Source organism: Prionailurus viverrinus, chromosome D3, assembly GCF_022837055.1.
Source record: "Prionailurus viverrinus isolate Anna chromosome D3, UM_Priviv_1.0, whole genome shotgun sequence".
Taxonomy (NCBI): domain Eukaryota; kingdom Metazoa; phylum Chordata; class Mammalia; order Carnivora; family Felidae; genus Prionailurus; species Prionailurus viverrinus.
The window spans coordinates 19,126,336-19,150,146 of NC_062572.1; the positions used below are offsets into that span (position 1 = coordinate 19,126,336).

The window sequence follows — 23,811 nt, forward strand, 5'->3', positions numbered from 1 at the left end:
TGTGGACGTGACCCTGAACAGACTTGCTGGCATCACTGGCAGCTATTTTGGGATGTAGTCAATCCTTATCTTTCGGGTAAGTTTGGTCCTTCACTCCTCAAGGCCAGTGGCGTTCAAATCTCAAGGAAATGAGTTCTGCTACAGATCAAGGGATTTAAGTCACAAACAAGGAGTGCGTAAGCTTGAAGCAAGTGAACCCTTAAGACTGGGTGGAGTGCTACTACACTATGAAGCCAGGATGACCCCGAGATCCAAACAGGAAAAAGAACATGAGAAAATAAAAAACTATGTCACAATATTCCTTATAAATGTAGGCATTAAAATTCTCAACAAAATACCAGCAAATCATATCCACAGCATATTAAAAGGATTGTATATCATGAGCAGGAATGCAAAGATGATTCAATATATGAGAATCAATCAGGGCACCTGGGTGACTTGGTTAAGCATCTGACTCTTGATCTCAGCTCAGGTCTTAAGCTCAGGGTCTCGAGTTCAAGCCCTGCATTGGGCTTCGTGCTGGGCATGAAGCCTACTTAAAAATAAAACGAAAAAAAAAATGTGAAAATCAATCATTATGACACATCATACTAACAAAATAAAGAAAAAAATCACATGATTATCACATGATTATCTTGATAGATGCAGAAAAAAGCATTTGATGAAATCCAACACCCTTTCAGGATAAAATAACCCAACAAATAACGGAAGGGAATTCCCTCAGCCTGATAAAGGGCGTCTATGAAAAACTCACAGCTAACATCATACTTAATGGTGGAGTTCATGAGTTCGAGCCCCGCATCAGTCTCTGTGCTGACAGCTGGGAGCTCGGAGCCTGCTTCAGATTCTGTGTCTCTCTCTGCCCCTCCCCGGCTCATTCTCTCTCTCTCTCAAAAATAAATAAAGCACAAATAAATAAATAGCCTTTGTCTCTTTTTCTATAGAATCATAAATCCATCAGTCTCTTGTGAGATAGGTTACGTGAGTCAGACCCAAAGAAAAGGATTAATCCTGAATATGGACCAAAGTAGGTTTTGAACCTTCAAGATTGAGGCTGAGCCCTAGATAGGATCCTGCCCAGCTCCTCTGGGGGTGCTGACTGAGGTCAGTGGAAAGTGGGCATTGGGTAACTAACTGTTGCCTCATCTGAGTGTCTAGCTATTTTTTCAAACTTCACCACTGAAATCTGAAGTTCTCATCCTTCCTTAATTTTTTTTTTTTTTTTTCCAGTGAGGGGCGCCTGGGTGGCTCAGTCAGTCGAGCGTCTAACTCTTGATTTCGGCTCAGGTCATGATCCCAGGGTCATGGATTGAGCCCCATGTCGCTCCGCGCAGAGTGTGGAGCCTGCTTAAGATTCTTTCTCTCTCTCTCTCTCTCTCTCTCTCTCTCTGCTGCTCTCCCCCCACTTGAGTGTGCTCTCTCTAAAAAAAATAAAATGAAATAAAAAAATTAAAAAAACTTTTTTCTCTGTTAAAGATCATTATTACCAACATTTCCTTTCTTTGCAGAAATCTTCCTTACTATGTAGAAAACCTCGTGTTCCTGCAGGTGCATTTTTCAGTTGGACTTGCTTTAGAAGATGACACAGACACCATCTGAGCAGCCAGGTGGCAGGCTCTAGGGGGATTCCTGGGTAGCAAGGAATAGGCCTATGATCAAGGCTCAGAGGTGTGTCTAGGGGTGGCAACTTGCAAGGGCCCTGGAGGGCTCTAGCCTCCCCACCATTTTCTCTACCTACCTACCTACCTATGTCTTACTGAGATATAATTGACCTATAGCACTGTGGAAGTTTAAGGTGTGCAACATGGTGATTTGATATATTTATATATTGCATATATATATATGCATATATATATTACATATATATGTACATTTGATACATTTATATATTGCATATATATATGCATATATATATATATTACATATTATATATGAACTAACACCTCTATTATGTCACCTAATTGTTTCTTTTTTGTGGGGAGAACAATTAAGATCTAGTTTCTCAGCAACTTTGAAATTGTAATACAGTTGTTGACTATATTGTTGACAACTAATGTTGTTGACTAACAGTAATTATGTTGTGATAGATCTCCACAACTTATTTCTCTCCTAGTTGCAAGTATGTACCCTTACATATCTTTCCAGTTTTCCCACCCGCAGGCCCTGGTAGCCACTATTCTACTTAGTTTCTGTGAGTTTGGCTTCTTTTAGATTTTGCATAGAAGTGTGGTGATACCATATTTGTCTTTCTTTCTCTGTCTGACTTACCTCGCTCAGCACAATGCCCTCAAGGTTCATTCAGGTTGTCACAAATGGCAGGATTTCCTTCTTTCTCGTGGCTGAATAGTATTTCATTGTGTCTGTACACATGTTCTTTATCCATTCATCCCTCGAATAGTTGTTTCCGCATCTTGGCTGTTGTGAATAATGCTGCCATCAACGTGGGCGCGCAAATATTTCTTTCATATCCTGTTTCCATTTCATTTGAATATATGCCCAGAAGTGGGATTGCTGGATCTCTCCCCATGATTTGAATGAGGGAAGAAACAAACTCAGGGAATGTGAGGCACTGTGCCGGCAGGAGCAGGAAGACCCAAGTACAGGGAGTAGCATCTGAGCAGAATGAGTTACCACAAAATGCGAGACATAAGCCCTGAGGCTGTGCCATTGGCTAGTATCAGGATCTCTGGGGTGTGGGGCTAAGATCTCTGGAGCCGGACCTTCTGGGTCCTTAATCACTCTCTGCCTCCATTGCGACATCTCTAAAATGGGAACGATAGGAAATTCTGACACAAACAGCACGGAAGAACCTTGAAGACACTATGGTAAGTGAAATAAGATAGTCACAAAGGACCCTCCGAGGGATGACCATCGCGCCACCACCTGGCCTGCTGGGCGGTGCGCTGCTCTAACCAACCTGTCAGACAGGCCCATGGCCGCGCAGCCATTGGACCAAAGCGCCGGGGTGCCCGGAGCTGCCCAATGGCTCCCCATTGGTGGCCGGTGGGGCGTGGCCGCGAGGACTGTGTGTGAGTTCCCCGGCAGCTTGGGGTTTGCAGAGTCCCTCGGGTCACGAGTCGGGTCTTTCCGCTCCGCCATGGGCCTGGAGCTTTACTTGGACCTGCTGTCCCAGCCCTGCCGCGCCATCTACATCTTTGCCAAGAAGAACCGCATTCCTTTCGAGATGCGCACAGTGGAGCTGCTCAAAGGTGGGCCGAGGCTCGGGTTTGGGAATCGAGAGATCGGGGAGGAACGGGGAGGCCAAATATTGCTTAAAAGGACCTCCGGCGCCAGCTCCTTCTCGGGGCCATCGCCGGAAAAGGTGAGCCGCCAGGGAGATCCGAGATTCATCCCCCAAACAGTGCTCCGTCCCACCGAGTAGGCGATGGGGCTCGGCGGAGGCCGAGTAGAGGGGTGGAGAACTTGAAAAAGAGAGACCTCGTGAGCAAAAAGAAAGGGTACACCTGGACATAGGGATAGAGGACCTCCAGAACAGAGATGGGGGCAGGGGGAGGGCTGAGCACAGAGACCGGGGCGGAGCCGAGTCCCTCCTTGGTGGCCCCCAACTGCTGAAATTCGGCAACAACGGTCACTGTCCCAGGGTCTCACTTTCCAGCCCTGCTCTATGCCTTGGTCCAGTCTGCACTGGGGGTCCCCCTCTGTCCCTTCCTCCTTCTTCTGCTTTGCCTTCTCCTGCTTTACCTTGTTCTCTGCCTCTCTTGTTCCTGCTGGGTGGGGGTCCCCCTGGGGGTGTGCTGGGAGCCTGAGGGGAGACTGCAGGGAAGGCTGCTGGGCTTGGTGATCCCTGCACTCGCAACAGGAGGATTTGTTTCTCTGGCAGGCTCCCGAGGCTCCAAGGACACAGCTGGAACTTGGGGGGTGAGAGGGAGGCAGGACCCAGGTATTCCTGGGTGGGCAAGTAGGGTAACTCTCCTTGGCTGAGTCTTTCCCCTCATCGCTTCCCCACCAGTGTGGGGCCCTTGCCTGCTTTTGTGCCTTTGCACTGGCCTGTCCCTCTGCCTGAATCATCAACTTCTCCCCCCTCCAGGGCATTTCCCACTTGTCCTGCCCAGGGGTTACCTCTGCAGAGTATAGGGGAGAAGGCATAGGGACAAGAGAACATCCCAGCCAGGCTGTTAAATAAAGGGTGCAGAGAGCAGTGTGTTTCACTAGGAGAGGAGGGCAGGTGTGTCTGGTGAAGAAGGAGCAGTCTCAGGGAGGGAAGTGGGAGGATGGTGGGTGTGTTTGAGACTAGAGGGTGAAGGCAATCATATACGGCTTTGAGGAACTTCCACCTGATCCTGGGGTAATAGGGAGCCACTGAAGACTGTTGAGCAGGATGGCAATGAGCTTAAGTGCTGTTCAGAAGCTTCTCTCTGGCTGCATCTGAAGGAGTAGGAACCACCCAGATGCGCTCAAGCAGAGGCCCGTGTCCCCGGGGACACTAGGCTGCACCTTTTGGGGACAAAAATGTGACTGTCCCAGCTCCAGCAGAGCCTAAAGGTAGGGCCAGCCCCTGCGTCCCTAATAGCCAGGACAGGGTGAATAAGGGGACACAGAAGAGCTGGTAGAAGTTCTTTGCAGGTAAACAGATACCAGGAAGAGGCCACTTCTCTGTATTTGGTGACCTTACCTTAGAGTCCACAGGGAAAGGGGCACTGTACAAAGTCAGAGCTCCATTAGGGTGAACAGCCACCCTGCTCTGAAAGCTTGGGGCACCCTGAATATGAACTTATGAGGCTGGGGTTGGTGCAAAGGTGATGGGTGGGGTGCGTACGAAGGCCCAACTGAAGCATCATATCCTGCACCTTGGGCTGTGCACAAAGGGACTTGGCATGGGCTGACTAGGTTCATTTTGCAACATTTGGCAGAGTAGTCTCTTGTTTCTTCCAAAGTGGCCCTCACCAGCCTAGGCCATGCAGGAGAACAGCTGGGGGCTGGAGAAAAGTCATGAATTTGGGGCCTGGGCATAGGAGGGAGTGGGCACAGGCCATGCAGGCCTCAGTGGTAACTCCCTCCCCCAACACGATGGGCTCTCTGCAGGCCAACACCTCAGCGATGCCTTTGCCCAGGTGAACCCCCTGAAGAAGGTGCCTGCCTTGAAAGATGGGGACTTCACCTTGGCTGAGAGGTAACTGCTACCAGACCTCACTGGAACCATCTTGGCCTACCCCTTTATTTTAGAGACAATTCATGCATACTCAGGGGCCCTCTAGGCCCACCCCTGTCACAACACCTTCATAACCCAGGGCAGGAGGAAGCTCCAGGGGCCTTGTCTGTTCTGTTCCATGATCCTGCGGCACCCCCAGTGTTTCCTACAGGATGCTTTAGGGAGAACAGAGATGACAAGAAAGCCTTTTTGAGCAATCAGGCCGTCTGAGGCTAGGCTGGATGCCAGATGATGAGAATGGATGCAGGCTAAGAAGAACTAAGCTTCTTTAAGGCTCAGCTTTGATGGTATCTCCTCCAGGAAGCTCTCTGGTCAGAAACTGTCTCTGAACACTTGGCAGGATATTCTGCTGTGGGCTTTTGCCCGGTGGTAGGATGAGCCTCAGATAGACTCTCAGCTCTTCTGAAACTGTGCCTGGGCAAGTCCCTTCACTATTCTAAGCATGGCTTCCTTGTCTGAAGAATAAGGCAAATACCTTGGCACATTGTCAGGAAGATTAAAGAAGGGACTCTGTATAAAGCCCCTCGCACAGTGTCCTTCCTCCCCTGCAGTGTGGCCATCCTGCTCTACCTGACCCGCAAGTATAAAGTCGCTGACCATTGGTACCCCCAGGATCTACAGGCCTGTGCCCGTGTGGATGAGTACCTGGCATGGCAGCATACGACCCTGCGGAGAAGCTGTCTCCGGGCCCTGTGGCATAAGGTGAGGCCCTGGGGTGGGGAGGTCAGTCAGGGTATCACCCCAAAGGGGCTAAAGCACCATCGCATTCTTCTTTTCCATTTGGAGAGTCTCTACTGCTCTGACTTTGACTCCACTAATTCTTCTGTTGCCCCCACGATGCTATGAAACCCATGTAATACAGTCTTTATTTGAGATACTTTTTTTTCAGTTCTAGAAATTCCACTAGGTTCTTTTTTAAGTTTCCATTTCTGTGCTGAAATTCACCATCTGTATACCTGCTTAGTCCATATTTTCTTCTAAATTCTTCAGCATATTTATAATCATTACTTAAAAGTCTTGGTTAGCTACTTTTATTTTTATTTTTTTAAAACATTTTTTCTTTTGAATGTTTATTTGTTTTTGAGAGAGAGAGGAGATAGAGCATGAGCAGAGGAGGGACAGAGAGAGAGGGAGACACAGCATCTGAAGCAGGCTCCAGGCTCCGAGCTGTCAGCACAGAGCCCGGCGTGGGGCTCGAACCCATGAACAGTGAGATCATGACTTGAGCCGAAGTCGGACGCTCAACCGACTGAGCCACCCAGGTGCCCCAATTTGTCAGTTAATTTTAATACTTTGGTCCCCTGTGGACCTATTTCTATTGGCCGTTTTTTATCCTCCTGATTATGGGTCACATTTTCTTCTTTTTTTGCATGTCTCATAATTTAATATTGTGTGCTACATATTATGTTTGAAAGAAGGTAGAGGGACGCCTGGGTGGCTCAATTGGTTGAGCATCTGACTCTTGATTTCAGCTCACGTCACGATCCCAGGGTTGTGGGATTGAGCCCCACATTTGGCTCCATGCTGAACATGAAGCCTGCTTAAGATTCTCTCTCTCTGCCTCTCTCCTCTGTGCTCTCTCTCTCTCTCTCAAAAATAAATAAATAAATAAATACAAACTTTACAAAAATAAATAAAAGAAGTCAGAGATAGAAGTACATACTAAATGCCTCTAGAAAGAGTTTGTATTTTCCTCCGTCAGGCAGCCATGGTATGAGGTTAATTTCTTCCAGCTAATCAGGAGGTGGGCTAGGTTGTAGCTTTAGTTAGTTTCAGTTCATCTCTGGTTTCAGATGTCTTTTTTTTTGTTTTAAGTTTATTTATTTATTTTGAGGTGAGGAGAGGCAGAGAAAGGGAAAGATAGAATATCCCAAGTAGGCTCTGCACTGTCAGCACGGAGCCCAATGTGGGGCTCGAACTCATGAATTGTGCAATCATGAGCTGAGCTGAAATCAAGTGTTGGACACTTAACCGACTGAGCTACACAGGTGCCCCTGTTGTTGTTCACAACACCATTATTCACAGTAGCTAGATGGTGGGAGAAACGCCAGTGTCCATGGATGGATGAATGGATAAACAAAGTGGTATGTACATACCAAGGAATATTATTCGGCCATAAAAAGGAAGGAAATAATGCAATATGTTATCGTATGGATAAACCTTAAAAACATTATGCTAAGTGAAATAAGCCAGGCAGAAAAAGACAAATACTCTATGATTCCACTTTTATATATTTATTTTTTAAGGTTAAAAACTTTTTGTTAAGTTTATGTATTTATTTTGAGAGAGACAGAGATAGCATGAGTGGGGGGGGAGAGGGGGCGGGGACAGAGAAAGAGAGGGAGAGGGAGAGTGAGAGAGAGAGAGAGAGAGAGAGAGAGAATCCTAAGCAGGCTCTGCGCTGTCAGCACAGAGCCGGAAGTGGGGCTCAAACCCATGGAATCATGAGATCATGACCTGAGCCGAAACAGAGAGTCAGATGCTTAACCGACTGAGCCACCTGGGTGCCCCTATTTTTTAAGATTTTAAATTTATTTTTAAGTAATGTCTATACCCACTATGGGGCTTGAACTCACAACCCTGAGATCAAGAGTTTCATGCCCCATGGACTAAGCCAGCCAGGTGCCCCTTGTTTTATCTTTTTAAAGATTTTTTATCACTTTTTTTTGAGGTTTATTTTTCTTAGTAATCTCTATATCCAACGTGAGGCTGGAACTTATGACCCCAAGATTAAGAGTCGCACACTCCTCTGACTGAGCCAGCCAGGCGCCCCTGTATGATTCCACTTATGTGGGATCTCTAGACTATTTCAGTTCGTAAAGATGAGAAAGTAGAAAGATGGCTACCAGGGGACGGGGTTTGAGGCGGGGGGAGGAGGGAAAGGGAAGTTGTTTAATGGGCACAGAGTTTCAGTTTGGGATGATGAATGAGTTTGGAGATGGATGCTACTGGACCCCTGAGTCCAGATCTTGAATCTCAATGTCACAAAAATAAACACTGAGAAAGAAAGCAGGCGGAGTTTATTAGAGATAGCTTGTACACAGGGGAGCCAATAAGAAAGAGGAATGTTGCCACCCCCCACCCCCCACCCTCCAACATGTACAGCTTATAAAGGCACTTTTCCAAAGGGTGAGGGGCTGGGAGCAGGGAAACATCTTTCAGTCCCACGGTCATTATCTTGTGATGGTCACTTCTTAGTGGACAATCACAGGATGCCTCTCTTCATGGTCAACATTCTTTAGGGCTCTTGGTAAATAGAAATACTCCTGCAAGCAACATTTAAATTGTTACTTCTAATTTTTCCCGGGTAACCATTACTCCCTGATAGTTGTTATCTCTCATTCGTTCATTTTCCCAGAAGGAGATATTTGTCTCTAAGCATATGGAAACTTTTTTTTTAAGGTTTATTTATTTATTTTTTGAGAGAGAGAGATGGACAGTGCGTGCAAGGAGGGGAGGGGCAGAGAGAGGGAGACAGAGAATCCCAGGCAGGCTCTGTGCTGTCAGCGCAGAGCCCAACTTGCTTGAACCTTTTGAGATTGAGAGAGGGCGGGGGGTGGGGGGAGAGAATCTTAAGCAGGCTCCATGCTCAGTGAGGAGCCCGACATGGAGCTCAATCCCATGACCCTGGGATCGTGACCTGAGTCAAAACCAAGAGTCAGATGCTCAAGCTGACTGAGTCGTCCAGGCACCCTTGGCTTTTTTTCTTTTATTTTTTGTTCTTTCTTTTATTTTCCATTTTAAACAGTTCTATAATTCTTTGATGGCTTTAAAGAAAAATAAGATTATTTTCTTTCCACCATTATTATGATGGGAGCCATGGTTTTTGTGACTTTGGTATCCAATAAGAAATGGGATTCCTCATTTTTAAAGTGTATGGGTCATCGGGGAGCCAGGATGGCTCAGTTGGTTGAGCATCCAGCTTCGGCTGAGGTCACGATCTCACGGTTCATGAGTTCCAGCCCTGCATCAGGCTCTCTGCTGTCAGCATGGAGCCCACTTTGGATCCTCTGTCCCCTCTGTGCTCCTCCTCCGCTCACACACACACACACACACACACTGTCTGTCTCTCTCTCTGAAATAAACATTTAAAAAAACCCATTTAAAGTATATGGGTCATTGGCTTTATTGTTCTATCTCCTGTCATTTCATATGTAACACAGAAACAGAAAACAAAAGCCAAAAAACTTCTTGGTTGCCCTCATGCCTTCCTGAGAAGCCACCCTGCTCTGGGATCTGGTGGGAGTCCTTCCAGTTCACGATTTTATACATTATTACATTTATGTGTACTCATAAACAAAATAAAGTTTTGCTTTGAGTGTTTAAAGTTTTATGTAAGTGCTCCCCATATCATTCTGCAACGTGCATTTTTCTATATTGCCATGGGTGGATCTAATTTATCCATTTTTAACCTACTCTGTAGTAATTCATTATATAAATACATCAGAATGTATTTATTACCCGATTATGGTCTTTTATATTTAATGAGGAACAGGGGCACCTGACTGGCTCAGTGAGTAGAGCATGTGACTCTTGATCTCGCCCCGTGTTGGGTGAAGAGATTACTTTAAAAAAATAATAAAATCTTTTTAAAAATTAATTATTTATTTATTTTTATTTTATTTTTTATTTTTAAAAATTTACATCCAAATTAGTTAGCATATAGTGCAACAATGATTTCAGGAGTGGATTCCTTAGTGCCCCTTACCCATTTAGCCCGTCCCCCCTCCCACAACCCCTCCAGTAACCTCAGTTTATTCTCCATATTTATGTCTCTTCTGTTGTGTCCCCCTCCCTGTTTTTATATTATTTTTGTTTCCCTTCCCTTATGTTCATCTGTTTTGTCTCTTAAAGTCCTCCTATGAGTGAAATCATATGATTTTTGTCTTTCTGTGACTGACTAATTTCACTTAGCATAAAACCCTCCAGTTCCATCCACGTAGTTGCAAATGGCAAGATTTCATTCTTTTTTATTGCCGAGTAATACTCCATTGCATATATATACATTCTTTATCCATTCATCCATTGTTGAACATTTGGGCGCTTTCCATACTTTAGCTATTGTTGATAGTGCTGCTATAAACACGGGGGTGCATGTGTCCCTTCGAAACAGCACACCTGTATCCCTTCGATCAATGCCTAGTAGTGCAATTGCTGGGTCATAGGGTAGTTCTATTTTTAGTTTTTTGAGGAAACTCCATACTGTTTTCCAGAGTGGCTGCACCAACTTGCATTCCCACCAACAATGCAAAAGAGATCCTCTTTCTCCACATCCTCGCCAACATCTGTTGTTGCCTGAGTTGTTAATGTTAGCCATTTGACAGGTGTGAGGTGGTATCTCATTGTGGTTTTGATTTGTATTTCCTTGATGATGAGTGATGTTGAGCATTTTTTCATGTGTCGGTTGGCCATCTGGATGTCTTCTTTGGAAGTGTCTATTCATGTCTTTTGCCCATTTCTTCACTGGATTATTTGTTTTTTTGGGTGTTGAGTTTGATAAGTTCTTTATAGATTTTGGATACTAACCCTTTATCTGATATGTCGTTTGCAAATATCTTCTCCCATTCTGTCGGTTGCCTTTTAGTTTTGCTGATTGTTTCCTTTGCTGTGCAGAAGCTTTTTATTTTGATGAGGTCCCAATAGTTCATTTTTGCTTTTGTTTCCCTTGCCTCTGGAGATGTGTTGAGTAAGAAGTTGCTGCGGCCAAGATCAAAGAGGTTTTTGCCTGCTTTCTCCTCAAGGATATTGATGGCTTCCTGTCTTACGTTGAGGTCTTTGATCCATTTTGAGTTTACTTTTGTGCATGGTGTAAGAAAGTGGTCCAGGTTCATTCTTCTGCAGGTCGCCGTCCCGTTTTCCCAGCACCACTTACTGAAGAGACTGTCTTTATTACATTGGATATTCTTTCCTGCTTTGTCGAAGATTAGTTGGCCATACATTTGTGGATCCATTCTGGGTTCTCTATTCTATTCCATTGATCTGAGTGTCTGTTCTTGGGCTGGTACCATACTGTCTTGATGATTATAGCTTTGTAGTATAGCTTGAAGTCTGGGATTGTGATGCCTCCTGCTTTGGTTTTCTTTTTCAAGATTGCATTGGCTATTCTGAGTCTTTTCTGGTTCCATACAAATTTTAGGATTATTTGTTCTAGCTCTATGAAGAATGTTGGTGTTATTTTGATAGGGATTGCATTGAATATGTAGATTGCTTTGGGTAGTATCGACATTTTAGAAATATTTGTTCTTCCTATCCAGGAGCATGGAATCTTTTTCCATTTTTTGTGTGTCTTCTTCAATTTCTTTCGTAAGCTTTCTATAGTTCTCAGTGTATAGATTTTTCACCTCTTTGGTTAGATTTAATCCTAGGTATTTTATGGTTTTTGTGCAGCTGGAAATGGGATTGATTCCTTGATTTCTCTTTCTGTCGCTTCATTGTTGGTGTATAGGAATGCAACCGATTTCTGTGCATTGATTTTATATCCTGCAACTTTGCTGAATTCATGAATCAATTCTAGCAGTTTTGGGGTGGAATCTTTTGGGTTTTCCATATAGAGTATCATGTCATCTGTGAAGAGTGAAAGTTTGACCTCCTCCTGGCCGATTTGGATGCCTTTTATTTCTTTTGTTGTCTGACTGCAGAGGCTAAGACTTCCAATACTATGATGAATAACAGTGGTGAGAGTGGACATCTCTGTCTTGTTCCTGACCTTAGGGGGAAAGCTCTCAGTTTTTCCCCATTGAGGATGATATTAGCATTGGGTTGTTCATGTATGGCTTTTATGATCTCGAGGTATGCTCCTTCTATCCCTAATTTCTTGAGGGTTTTTATCAAGAAAGGATGCTGTATTTTGTCCAATGCTTTCTCTGCATCTATTGAGAGGATCATATGGTTCTTGTCCTTTCTTTTATTGATGTGATGAATCACATTAATTGTTTTGCGGATATTGAACTAGCCCTGCATCCCAGGTATAAATCCCACTTGGTCGTGGTGAATAATTTTTTTAATGTTTTATTGTTGGAGCTGGTTGGCTAATATCTTGTTGAGTATTCTTGCATCCATGTTCATCAGGGAAATTGGTCTATAGTTCTCCAAAAAATAATAAAATCTTAAAAAAAATAATAAAGGGGAACAAAACCACTTTTTAAAACCCTAAGAATTTTGAATCTACCAAATTGGAACAGAAGGGAAATATAGAGTCCACAACCTCTTGCAGGGGTGAGGCGGATAATAAATAGAGGGAAGAGGCCTAGGTGGGGTTCTGCAGACTGAGAGCCCATGAACATCAGCCTTAGATACTGAGCAGGGATACCCTATGGCCAGCACCCTTTACATTCAAAAGAAGCTGGAGGGGCACCTCGGTGGCTCAGTCAGTTAAGTTTAAGCGTCTGACTTCAGCTCGGGTCATGATCTCATAGCTCGTGGGTTCGAGCCCCACATCGGGCTCTGTGCTGACAGAGCCTGGAGCCTGCTGCAGATTTTGTGTCCCTCTTTTGCTCTGCCCCTCCCCTGCTCATTCTCTGTCTCTCTCTCTCAAGAATGAATAAACATTAAAAAATATTTAATTTAATTAAAAAGAAACTGGAAGTTTGGACTCTCATATGAAATGTCCCCATGTTAAATGTCAGCAACTGATCGATATTTTTAAAAACTCTGTAGCCAGACCAATGTTATTAGCTCAGAACTGGCCTCCAGGGCACCAGTGGGCGATCGTTGATTCTGTCTACCTTGTATGGGAGAGGAAACTGAAGCCCAAAGCCAGGGCTCGTGTACAGTCCTAGTCCTGTGTATCTGTTTACCTGTATCTCAGGCTCTCCCAAACGACCTTACCAAACAAAGCATGAGCCTCCCTCTCATGATCCCCATCTATGTATCTCCCAGACAGCTCTGCCAACCTTGAGGCTGTTGATGGCTTCCCCCTAAAACACCTTCCTCCCAGAATCCTGGACACCACTCTTTCTTGGCCCTCCTCCTTAGTCCCTCAGAAAATGTTGGTTCTACTCTTGACTTAGTCTTTTCTTGACTGTGCCTTTCAGGCAAGTGACGGTGCCTCTCTGGGCCCCACTTTTCCATTTACAAGAGGAGTCATGGCACTATTATTATTCCTATATTATAGACGGGGAAATTGAAGTTCAGAGTGTTTGAGGATTTTGTTTTGGGTCCACACACTCTATAAGTGGCAGGGTGGAAATCTTATTAGCTTATCTTCCTAATTACTTATACAGTAAGAGGTACTGGCTTTATATTCAGGGGGAAAGATGTTATAAAATAGATTATTCCCAAGCCTAATACCTACTTCCAAAGTATAAAACTCATTGTTCAGGTCCCCTTTGAGTCCTTCTGTCAGATGCTCCTGAGGTTCAGCCATCAGAGATCACAGAAGAAGGAATATTTCTGGGAAAGATGGTCCTCTGGGAGTTTCCCTGCAGGCCTACCCAGGCTATAGAAGAGAGGTGCATGCAGCCAGAAAGCAGCTCAAACTGGGGTGGGGAGGCACACATGCCTTCCTGCCCCTGAGACTGGCTGGGCTGGCCCCTAACCCTTTGCTTTGCTTCCCCACCTACCAGGTGATGTTCCCTGTTTTCCTGGGTGAGCCAGTATCTCCTGAGATGCTGGCGACCACCCTTGCTGAGTTGGATGTGACCCTGCAGTTGCTTGAGGACAAGTTCCTCCAGAACAAGGCCTTTCTCATTGGGCCCCATGTCTCCCTGGCTGACCTGGTAGCCATCACAGAGCTGATGCATGTGAGTTGTATGTATAGGGTGGGCCTGCTAGGCGGGGAGGGCCCTGGGGAGTTGCTGAAGTCTTGCCCCCGGCTGTGCTTATCTATAGAAACCTCTTCTGGAGCTATGTGGCCCCCAAACCGGGCAGATGCTGCCATTCTTGACCTTGCCAACCCACCCCCATCCCGTTCTCTTTCTCCCTACAGCCTGTGGGTGCTGGCTGCCAAGTCTTTGAAGGTAGACCCAAGCTGGCTGCATGGTGCCGGCGTGTGGAGGCAGCAGTGGGAGAGGATCTCTTCCGGGAGGCCCATGAGGTCATCCTGAAGGCCAAGGACTCTCCACCTGCAGACCCCACCATAAAGCAGAAGCTGATGCCTGCGGTGCTGGCCATGATCCGGTGAGCCAGGAAGCCTTGTACCTGCTCTGCCCAGGATAGTTCGCAAAGCATCTTCATTTCCAATCTCCCATGGGAGGTTGGCTCAGAGGGCAGGAGTGACTTGCCTGAGTCCCACTGCCCCTCTGCTCCCCAGGTTAGATCCCTACACCCACACCATCTTCCACAGCGGCCTGAAAGCCACAATGAGAATGGAACACCCAGATCTTATCTCCTTTAATCACTGCATTTCGTTTTCAGTTTAGGAAATAAACCTGGGCTCAGCCTGAGCCTGTGCTTCTAATAATGTGATTTATTTGACCTTCTGTCCTGGTCCTCGTCTTCTTCTGTATCCCAAAGACAACCCCCTTTCCTAAGCCCTATGGGTCAGCTTCTCCATGATGGTTTCCAGGAGTGAAATGAACAAACTCCCTCTAATCTTCTAGTTCTTGGAGAAAGTGATTTGTCAGACAGCACAGAGGGCAGCAGGCATCCCGTATGTGGTGGCTGTAGGCATGGTGATCAATCAGTTGCCTGGGCCAACCTCCCAGGATATGGCCCTTTGGCACCAAGTGCTGTAGCTCATGTGTCCTGCCTGTGTTCTGCAGGATTGGTCAGGAGGGGAAAATTCAAATAGCAGCTCTCCCGGTCAGGAAATCAATTATGCAGGGCCTTAAAGGCCATGCCTATGATTTGTAAACCATAAACAGGCATAGTGTGCTGAGAATGCATTTTATTTATTTATTTATTTATGTATTTATTTATTTACTTAGTTACTTATATTTTATTTTAAGTAGGCTCCACACCCAGTGTGGGGCCTCAACTCACAACCCTGAGATTAAGGGTCACATGCTTTACCGACTGAGCCAGTTGGTCACCCCACTAGATTGCATTTTAAAATAATATTCTGGCTGGATGCGGGGGGTTGGACTGGAGGATGGCCAGAGAGGAAGCAGGGAGATTGGATATTATAGTAATCCTGCCAAAGGCGATTTGTGCAAGAGGGCAGGGCAATGAAGGGACTGGAGAACATGGCCCCTTCCAGTTTGGAGAGGGCTCCAGCACTAGGCTGTGAAGGCACTCTCCTGGGGAAATAGGTTTTACATAAACGGGGAACTTAGGGGATTAGGGAGGCCAAACTATTCTTAAATTTTCCAATAACATCCTCTTGTCAAGGGGCTTTTTCTGAATCTTGGCTTTGGGGGCAGGATTTTCTTACTCCAAGAGCCTCTCTTAGGGAATGGGGGTCCATAGCCACAGACCTCAGGAGCCCCCACGGTGTCAGTTGGAGGGACTTGGCCCTGCAAAGGAGCTGGGGAAGTTTCAGTCCCCCTGCAAGTCACTAGGTGGGCCCCATGGGTTCCTGCCATTTGCTAGAGGGATTAGCTGGAGTGTAAGGAATATGACCCCAGGGATTAGGGAGGGGTGGCTCATTCTTTCCAGTAGTGTGGGCCTGGCCTCCACAGTGAGTTGGGGTCCAGAAACCTCCCCAGCCTCCATCCTGAGCACTGGCCATAGGGGAGGCTACTGCACCTCCTTTCTCTGCCTCCCTTTGTGTTCCCCGGGAATCAGAAGCCCCTCCTCTCTCAGTCTGAGGAAGTAGCTTGGGCCAATGGAAGGCAGCCAAGCCCTTTCCGCTGCTCAATTCACTGACCTTCGGTGCTGGAAGCGTCCTTGACGTCCTGTTCCCATTATCATCCCTCACTGTCCCAGTGTGGGTTCGGCTTTTGGCTTCGTCCAGCAAAGCTGAGGACGGCAGAAAGGATTATTCCAGACTCCGTGCAAGTCAGGAGAGGTGAGGGGGAGGCTAAGGGAAGTCTCCCAGAGTTGCTCTCAAGCTCCCGTATTTATTGAGCATACATTTAGGGAAACATTGTGCAATACGTCCGTGGGCTATGTGCCAGGAAGAACGTATAGAAAACGCGCAGAAGGGGCGCCTGGGTGGCGCAGTCGGTTAAGCCTCCGACTTCAGCCAGGTCATGATCTCGCGGTCCGTGAGTTCGAGCCCGGCGTCGGGCTCTGGGCTGATGGCTCAGAGCCTGGAGCCTGTTTCCGATTCTGTGTCTCCCTCTCTCTCTGCCCCTCTCCCGTTCATGCTCTATCTCTCTGTCCCAAAAATAAATAAACGTTGGAAAAAAAAAAATTGAAAACGCGCAGAAAAACAAGTTAAGGCAGGATAAAATATTCCATGGGATAACATAACCCAAGGAATTTATGGGTACCGGCAGGACCTAACCCCTAGGTACACATTAACTAGATAAGCGAAGTGAGTGCCCGCTAGATACACATTAACTAGATAAGCGAAGCGCAGTCTGCTGTTTTCAGCAACACCAGAAAGCAGTGTTCTCCTTTGCAATGCGTTCCCTGTAACCCCTAAACCAGGACACAGTTATTTGATTTCCCCAACCCCAGGTAGATATTGAGGTCAGGGGAAGAGGTGTGACCTGGCAGCGAAAGCTCGGTTCAGAGGCCAAGTCTCCCAGCGCTACCAAGAGAACCGCTACAGGGCTTCCCGGTGAGGGAACCAGGGAGAGCTGGGGTGTCTCTGATTGGTCCAAAGTTCTCCGGAGCCACCCAATGGGCGGGGAGGGTGTGGCGGGGCTCAGACCCTCCCCCCCCCCCCAACTCCTCACCCGGATTGCGGATTGCGCTGGGCTCTCGGCCGTTCCCGCCAGCCGTTGCTGTTCCCGGTCTTGTACCCTAGGCGCGACCCCGGGGTCGGGTCCTCCGCTCTCGCCATGGGCCTAGAGCTCTACCTGGACTTAATGTCCCAGCCCTGCCGCGCCGTCTACATCTTCGCCAAGAAGAACGGCATCCCCTTCGAGTTGCGCACGGTGGAGCTGCTCAAAGGTGGGCCGGGCCGGCAGACAGGCCCTGGGGGCAGGGCCGCCTGTGCGCTGAGGGACCCCCGCCCGGCCGCGCGCCGCAGAGCCACTGGAAGGGTCACTTTCCAGTACGGAAGCCGTGACATCACTTATCGGTGGTGTATTTTTCAACAGCCCCGATCTTTGCTTAGTGACTAGGAAACATTTTTCAAAATACAGGTTAAGAGGGAGCAGAGCAGACAGAAAGCAGTGGGGGGCGCGGGGGACGGGAAGGGGGGTGCGTGGGGAACCAGAGCGAGTGCGCCAACACCCCCACACCGGGGCTTGTAGGAAACCATGAAACTGCCTTCTCATTTCTTTATTGGAGTAGCCTGCATCTCTGGAATTTCTGCATCTGTCAGCAAGAGAAGGCTGTTCCACTTGGAGCCCGTCCCCTCTTTACTTCTACCTACGCCTGCCTACCTCCCCTCCGCATTTACAGGATCCAGTGGAGGAGCCAGGGCTGTAATCGGACAGTAGGCCTATCCTTGGGCAGGCCAGGAGGGAGACCCCTTCTTGGCTGAACCTGCCCACCTTCTGTCTTTGGTGTCCCCAACCTGGGGCACCAACTGCTATGCTGCCACCTTGCTCCACCTTTTTAGCCCTCTTTGGGATGGAGGTTGGGCACGGAGGCATTTTCTGGAGGGAGAATGGGTGGCGGTGATTGTCTTCACCCAGTAGAAGGTCAAAGCGGGCCCCATGGCCAGGCGGGAGACTGGTTCCGTGGAATCGCTCTGACTCCACACACAGGGATTGTCGTACCTCCCAGCACTGGCCCAGCTCAAGGAATGCAGAAGTGAGTCAGACCTGGGAACACCCACGGGGGAAGGAGCCGTGAGGGTTTGGCACCAGAAAGAAAGAAGAGCTAAGCTGGTGGAGTCTGGGTGACTGAATGGGACAGAGGCTCCTGGAGAGAACGAGGCTGGACTGAGGGCTGGGAGCAGGTGTGTGTGGAGCTTTGTGGTGTGGACAGGTCACCCACCCGGCATAGGAAGATGGCTGAAGGGGGCAAGCCTAGAGCCCAGGGAGGAGGCTGGAGTGTCGGACAAATGGATGGACTTGGTTGGGGGTGGGGCTGGATTACAGCTGCTGGCAATCGCCCTCTCTCCTTGCCCAAGCTGAGATGCTGCTTGGCCCGGATTTCCAAGGGGGTGGACACAGGAAGGGTGGGCCTCTGCTGGGGAGGTCAGGGTCTGTGATCTGGTGACCAGCAGAGTGTTCTCCTTCCCGCTGCCCCGCCTGGATAGGGGCCTTGGAAAGAGCTGGTGCCTGGATGTTGAGGTGGGGGTTGGGCAGAGACCTCAGAGGGCTTAGGGTTCTCCTCACCCGCCTCACTGGTCTCTCCCACAGGTCAGCACCACAGCGACGCTTTTGTCCAGGTGAACCCCCTGAAGAAGGTGCCAGCCTTGAAGGATGGGGACTTCACCTTGGCTGAGAGGTATCAGGTCCCCAGGCTGCTACAGGCCTTGTGAGGCCGGTCAGCCATTTGGGTGTCTACCGTTGATGGCTTAGATCACAGCTTGTGTGCCCTGAGCGCCTGTGCCAGCCCCAGCAGGCAGAGGAGCCTGGGGCTGGGAGGGGCTGCTGAAGTCATGGCATCTCCACTCCCCCCTGGCAGGGTACAAATGAGGAAACCGAGGCCGGGTGAGGGGAGGGACTTGCACAAAATATTGAGGAGTAGCTGCAGAGCTACTCTTCTACAAATCTTGGGAGCAAGTCCTATTGCCCTGGATGTCAAGAGAACACCCAGAGAGCTTCAGTGGCTATTTGCTGGGCACCCACCAGGGCCAGGAACCATCCAGGCCCTAGGGCCAAAGCAGTGAACAAATTCTAAGCCCTTGCCCTCATGGAGCTCATATTCTAGAAGGGGGGAGTGATAATCTCTGTAAAGGTGTAACACATCCCGTGGTGATGAGTGCGATGGAGGAAATAACTAGGCTAAGAGTGAGGGTGGGTGCCATTTTGAGTAGGATGTTGAGTGAAGGGCCCCTTGAAGAGGAGGCATCTGCGCAGAGACCTGCAGGAACAGAAATGCAAGGTATGTAGGGAAGAGTGTTCTGGCTGGAGGGAACAGCAAAGCCAAATGCTATGGGGTGAGACAGTGCTTGGGGTACAGGTAGAAGAGGCAAGGCATTCAGTGTGGCTAGGGTAAGCAAGGGGAGAAAGCAAGGGCTGAGGTCTCAGAGTAGCATGTGGGGCCAGGAAGACTGGCTTTTACTGTAGGTAAGATGGGACCATTGGAGGAATTTAAGCAGAGGAAAGCTGAGATCTGACTTAGGTTTCTTGTGTTTTTTTTTTTGTTGTTGTTGTTTTAAAGTGGGGGTTGGCAAGTGAGTGAGGGTGGAGAGAGAGAGAGAGAGAGAGAGAGAGGAGGGAGAGAGAGAAGCGGGGTTGGAGCTCACCCAGGGCGAGGCTTGTGCTCACTCGAAGCAGGGCTCGAGTTCACCTGAAGTGGGACAGAAGCTCACCCCAAGTGGGACTCAAACTCACAAACTGAGATCATGACCCGAGCCAAAGTCACATGCTTAACCGACTGAACCACCTAGGTGCCCCCGACTTAGGTTTTAAAGGATCCCTCTGGCTGGGTTGAGAAGGTACTGTGCTAATCCAGGAGAGAGGTCCTGGGGCCCCAGACGAAGGTGGTGGGGTAGGGGAAAGTAGTGGTCAGTTCTGGATGCCCTTGAAGGTCAAACCTAAGTTTGCTGAAGAGCTGGAGGTGGGTGGAAGAGATGAGAGCCCAGGCCAGCCTCAAGGTTGGCAGCTGAATGGTGGTATCCTTTACCGAAGCCACATAGTACCTCCATGGTAGAGCCAGATTCACATTCCACTTGGCTCCAGAACATCTGGCCGCTGGATAATCCAACATCCATGGAGGCATGGTGCTCTGGCCAGATATGATGCACAGGCCAGACATGGTGGAGGGAGAGGAGGAAGGGGGGAAGTCAGGGAGGGCTTCCTGGGGGAGGGTGCTGGAGGCTTTGGGCAGGTAGAGAGGAGATGGGATACGGTGGAAAACAGTGACCCGTTCACCCGGGAGGCCTTGTCTGAACCCCAGGGAGTGTCAGAGGACTTGGCCTTGCTCCTGGCGTGGCCGTGCATTGGATATGGTGGGGAGTGGTATCTGAGTTGCTCTTGTCCTTCAAGAACCATGTTGGGTGCCCCTTCCTCATGGAAGCTTTCTCTGAGTTCCCCACCCCCCTCCTTCTGAAATCCTAAGACATGTTGTTTTTCACTTGGTGCCCTTAGTTCAGATGGTAGGATGGCCTAATGTAGAACTGTGTGATTCAAGGCGGTCACCTAACCTCTCTGAGCCTCACATTCCTCCTCTGTACCATGGAGATAGTGAAATGCTCCACCTGGAGGAGTTGGGGAGATGTGAGCAGTGTGGGCTGGCCCCTATGGAGTGGCTGAAGAGTGACTAGTACATGTTCCCGCCCCCTCCGTGTCCCCCAGTGTGGCCATCCTGTTGTATCTGTGTCGCAAGTATGAGGTCCCTGACCACTGGTACCCTCAGGACCTGCAGGCCCGTGCCCGTGTGGACGAGTACCTAGCATGGCAGCACACGGCCCTACGGAATAGTTGCACACGAGCCATGTGGCAGAAGGTGAGGTATGGCAGGATGGGGACTCTTCTAGGATGCTCAAGGGACAGTGCTTTCTGTTTAAAACATTTTGTTCAGCACCGAGGCCTTAGAACACCAAATTCTAGAATCCCAGAGACTCCCTAGTCCAACCAACTTGTTTCCCAGAGGGGAAACCGAGGCAGAACTAGGGAGTTGACTTTGCCCAAGGTGCTCTGATTCTTGAGCTGGTGAGAATCAATTTTATGCCCTTTGGCATACTCCAGACTGCCTGGAGACATTGCCTTTTGGGAGAGAAAAAAAGTCAAACCCTCTAACCACACACACACTTTTCAAGTAGGGAAGTGTTAAATGAAAAATCTTAAACTAAGCAGAGATGAGGAGACATCTCAATAAAGTTGATCCGATTTCTGGGTATTCAAGGATTTCTAAGCCTAAGAACACTGAAAAACTCAAAGAAGAGCCTAACAGATTGTACACATACAATGATTTTGTGTAAGAGGAAAGAATTAGACTTAAAATAAGCAAAAAACTGGCAAGGATTTGTTATAAAGAAGTAACATTATTTTTTTTTTCAAAAAAAATGTTTTAAGTTTATTTCTTTTGAGAGAGCGAAGAGAAGGACCAGGGGAGGGGCAGAGAAAGAGGGAGAGAGAGGATCCTAAGCAGGCTCCATGTTGTCAGTGCAGAGCCTGATGCAGGGCTTAATCTCACCAACCATGAGATCATGACCTGAGCTGAAATCAAGAGTTGGACGCTTAACCGACTGAGCCACCCAGGTACCCTGAAAGAAGTAACATTCTTTAAAAAAAAATTTTTTTAACGTGTATTTATTTTTGAGAGACAGAGAGAGACAGAGCATGAGCAGGGGAGGGGCAGAGAGAGAGGGAGACAGAATCGGGAGCAGGCTCCAGGCTCCGAGCTGTCAGCACAGAGCCTGACCTGGGGCTCAAACCCACAAACCGTGAGATCATGACCTGAGCTGAAGTTGGATGCTTAACAGAAGAAACACCCCAGAAGTAACATTCTTACTATTTAAGATGCTCTCAGAATGCCATCAAACAAAGGCACAGGAGAAAAATGGGCACAAGAAACCAGCAGGGATTTAACTGAAGGACAGAGAGAGATGGTCATTAAATGGATGAAAATACATTTAACCTAAGAATCAAGTAAATGCACATTTAAGCAGGACACAGATACCATTTTTACCCATCAGATGTACAGATGTTTTTGAAATGTGTGCCCTGAGTTATTATTTTTAGGGTACTTACAAAGGGCCCAGCACACAGTGGGTGCCCTGTGCATGTGAGGGAGCATGCGATGGGCATGCTCATACTCTGCTGTAGGTAGAGAATCATTGTTCTGAAGGGTCGTTGGGCAAAACGCAGGTTTCTGTAACCTTAGAAATGCCTTCCTTGAAGCCTCTTGGGGCTGAGAGAGGAGTCCCCTCAAGCTGGTAGGGGCAGGAGCCTGGTGCGTTTGAAGGCAGAATGGAGAGTAGTCAAGTAGAGTGAATATAGACCTTCACTACTCAAAGTGTGGTCCAGGGACCAGGAGCATCAGCACCACCTGGGAGCTTGGAAATGCACAGTCTCAAGCACCACACAGGCATACAGATTAGGAACGTGCACTTTAATCAGATCCCAGAAGGATTTGCATGCGTTGTCCTATTTGAGAAGCCTGGGGTGGAGGAGGAGGTGGGGAGTGGGGAGAGGGTGACTGTGGTGCTGAGGAGGCGCCTGGTGTAGGCTTTCATGGTGAGGGTAGTGGGGAGCCATGGAAGGCTTTATGCAGGGGGTGATATGGGCAAACTGGGATTGCAGAAGATCCCCGTTCTGCGCCCCCCACCCCCACCCCCGGCTGCCCTGCAGGAGGACCTAGGGAGTGGTGGAGGCTGTCCATGTGGGAGTAGGTGAGGCCTGGGCTGGTGGTGGCTGTGGGTGGATGGAGTGGGTGAGTGTGAGGAGAAATTTGTAGGCCTGGTGATAGATTGGATGAGAGCAGGAACGGCCTGCGCTTTGGGCAGACCCTGAGCCCTTTCTCTGCCTGCCCACCCACCAGATGATGTTCCCAGTGTTCCTGGGCGAACAGGTGCCCCCTGAGACATTGGCATCTACTCTGGCTGAGCTGGAAAGGTGCCTGCAGCTGCTTGAGGACAAATTCCTAAAGGACCAAGACTTCCTTGCTGGACCCCACATCTCAGTGGCTGATTTGGTGGCCATCACGGAGCTGATGCATGTGAGTGCCATGGGGGAGGGTGGTCCACTGGGCAGTGGGGTGTCCTGGGAGGGTGCCAACATACCAGCTCACATTGCCCTTTCTGACTGTGCGGCCCTGGGCAAGTCACTTCCCTCTCTGAGCCTCAGTGTTCTCATCTGTAAAATGGGGCTTCAAGACCCTATCCTGCAGTGATATTGAGAAGCTTCCTAGTGTCTCCTGGGAGAGAACCTCTAGCCTATTCCATATGTGGCAGAGGAGGGAAAATCCACCCAGGGGAATCCCTCAACCAGGTCATGCTGCCTCGTGCTTGTCCATGTGTAGCCACTCCACCTGGCTCCCTCTCCCCATAGCCTGTCAGTGCTGGCTGCCAAGTCTTCAAAAGCCGACCCAAGCTGGCTGCATGGCGCCAACGCGTGGAGGCCGCCGTGGGAAAGGACCTCTTTCAGGAGGCACATGCAGTTGTCATGAAGGCCAAGGACTTGCCTCCAGCAGACAGTGCCATAAAGGAGAAGCTCAAGCCCTCGGTGCAGGTTTTGTTGCAGTGAGTGGAGGACCAGGCCTGCAGAGATGATGGAGACTCTGTTGTTGGAAGAAGAGAAGGAATCGCCCCTCCTAGGCTATGAGCAAGGCCTGCTGTCCAGCCTCTGGCCCTTAGTTCCCTGTATGCATGAGATCTTCATTCCTCCTTTTGTTTGTCTCCTCACTCCACTCCTGCCCCTTCCACCCTGGCTTCATGTGACCCCTGGAAAGAGCTTTAGTAAACACATATTTGTCCCCCTTGTGTTTGAAACTTCTGGTGGTGCCTTACTGCTCTGAGGCTAAAGTATGAATCATTGAACTTTGCATTGCCCACCCCTCCAGGGCACCCCCTTCTGGTTGTACAC

At 48.5% G+C, this 23,811-nt stretch overlaps 2 protein-coding genes and 1 long non-coding RNA gene across 3 annotated transcripts; 2 read left to right on the top strand and 1 right to left on the bottom strand.

Annotated features, from left to right (window-relative positions):
* Positions 1 to 3,020: 3,020 nt before the first annotated feature.
* Positions 3,021 to 14,567, top strand: LOC125149459 (glutathione S-transferase theta-1). Its single transcript, XM_047828436.1, has 5 exons — positions 3,021 to 3,209; positions 5,044 to 5,131; positions 5,722 to 5,872; positions 13,735 to 13,911; positions 14,097 to 14,567. The coding sequence occupies exons 1-5, from the start codon at positions 3,098 to 3,100 to the stop codon at positions 14,289 to 14,291; spliced, it is 723 nt and encodes a 240-aa protein (XP_047684392.1). The 5' UTR covers positions 3,021 to 3,097; the 3' UTR covers positions 14,292 to 14,567.
* Positions 8,172 to 16,985, bottom strand: LOC125149460 (uncharacterized). Its single transcript, XR_007145925.1, has 3 exons — positions 16,897 to 16,985; positions 15,918 to 16,009; positions 8,172 to 8,436 (listed from the first exon to the last, which is right to left on the bottom strand). It is a non-coding gene; the product is annotated as an uncharacterized LOC125149460 (long non-coding RNA).
* LOC125149458 (glutathione S-transferase theta-3-like) lies at positions 16,890 to 23,717 on the top strand. The gene is made up of 5 exons (XM_047828435.1): positions 16,890 to 17,113; positions 18,478 to 18,565; positions 20,581 to 20,731; positions 22,769 to 22,945; positions 23,278 to 23,717. The coding sequence occupies exons 1-5, from the start codon at positions 17,002 to 17,004 to the stop codon at positions 23,470 to 23,472; spliced, it is 723 nt and encodes a 240-aa protein (XP_047684391.1). The 5' UTR covers positions 16,890 to 17,001; the 3' UTR covers positions 23,473 to 23,717.
* Positions 23,718 to 23,811: the final 94 nt, after the last annotated feature.

Bases quoted from the DNA above. Each gene is read 5' to 3' on its own strand.
- LOC125149458 (XM_047828435.1), top strand. From the start codon at position 17,002: ATGGGCCTAGAGCTCTACCTGGACTTAATGTCCCAGCCCTGCCGCGCC. The intron at 17,114-18,477 runs GTGGGCCGGGCC...TCTCTCCCACAG, and splicing joins CACGGTGGAGCTGCTCAAAG to GTCAGCACCACAGCGACGCT. The intron at 20,732-22,768 runs GTGAGGTATGGC...CCCACCCACCAG, and splicing joins CACGAGCCATGTGGCAGAAG to ATGATGTTCCCAGTGTTCCT.
- LOC125149459 (XM_047828436.1), top strand. From the start codon at position 3,098: ATGGGCCTGGAGCTTTACTTGGACCTGCTGTCCCAGCCCTGCCGCGCC. The intron at 5,873-13,734 runs GTGAGGCCCTGG...CCCACCTACCAG, and splicing joins TCCGGGCCCTGTGGCATAAG to GTGATGTTCCCTGTTTTCCT. The intron at 13,912-14,096 runs GTGAGTTGTATG...TTCTCCCTACAG, and splicing joins CCATCACAGAGCTGATGCAT to CCTGTGGGTGCTGGCTGCCA.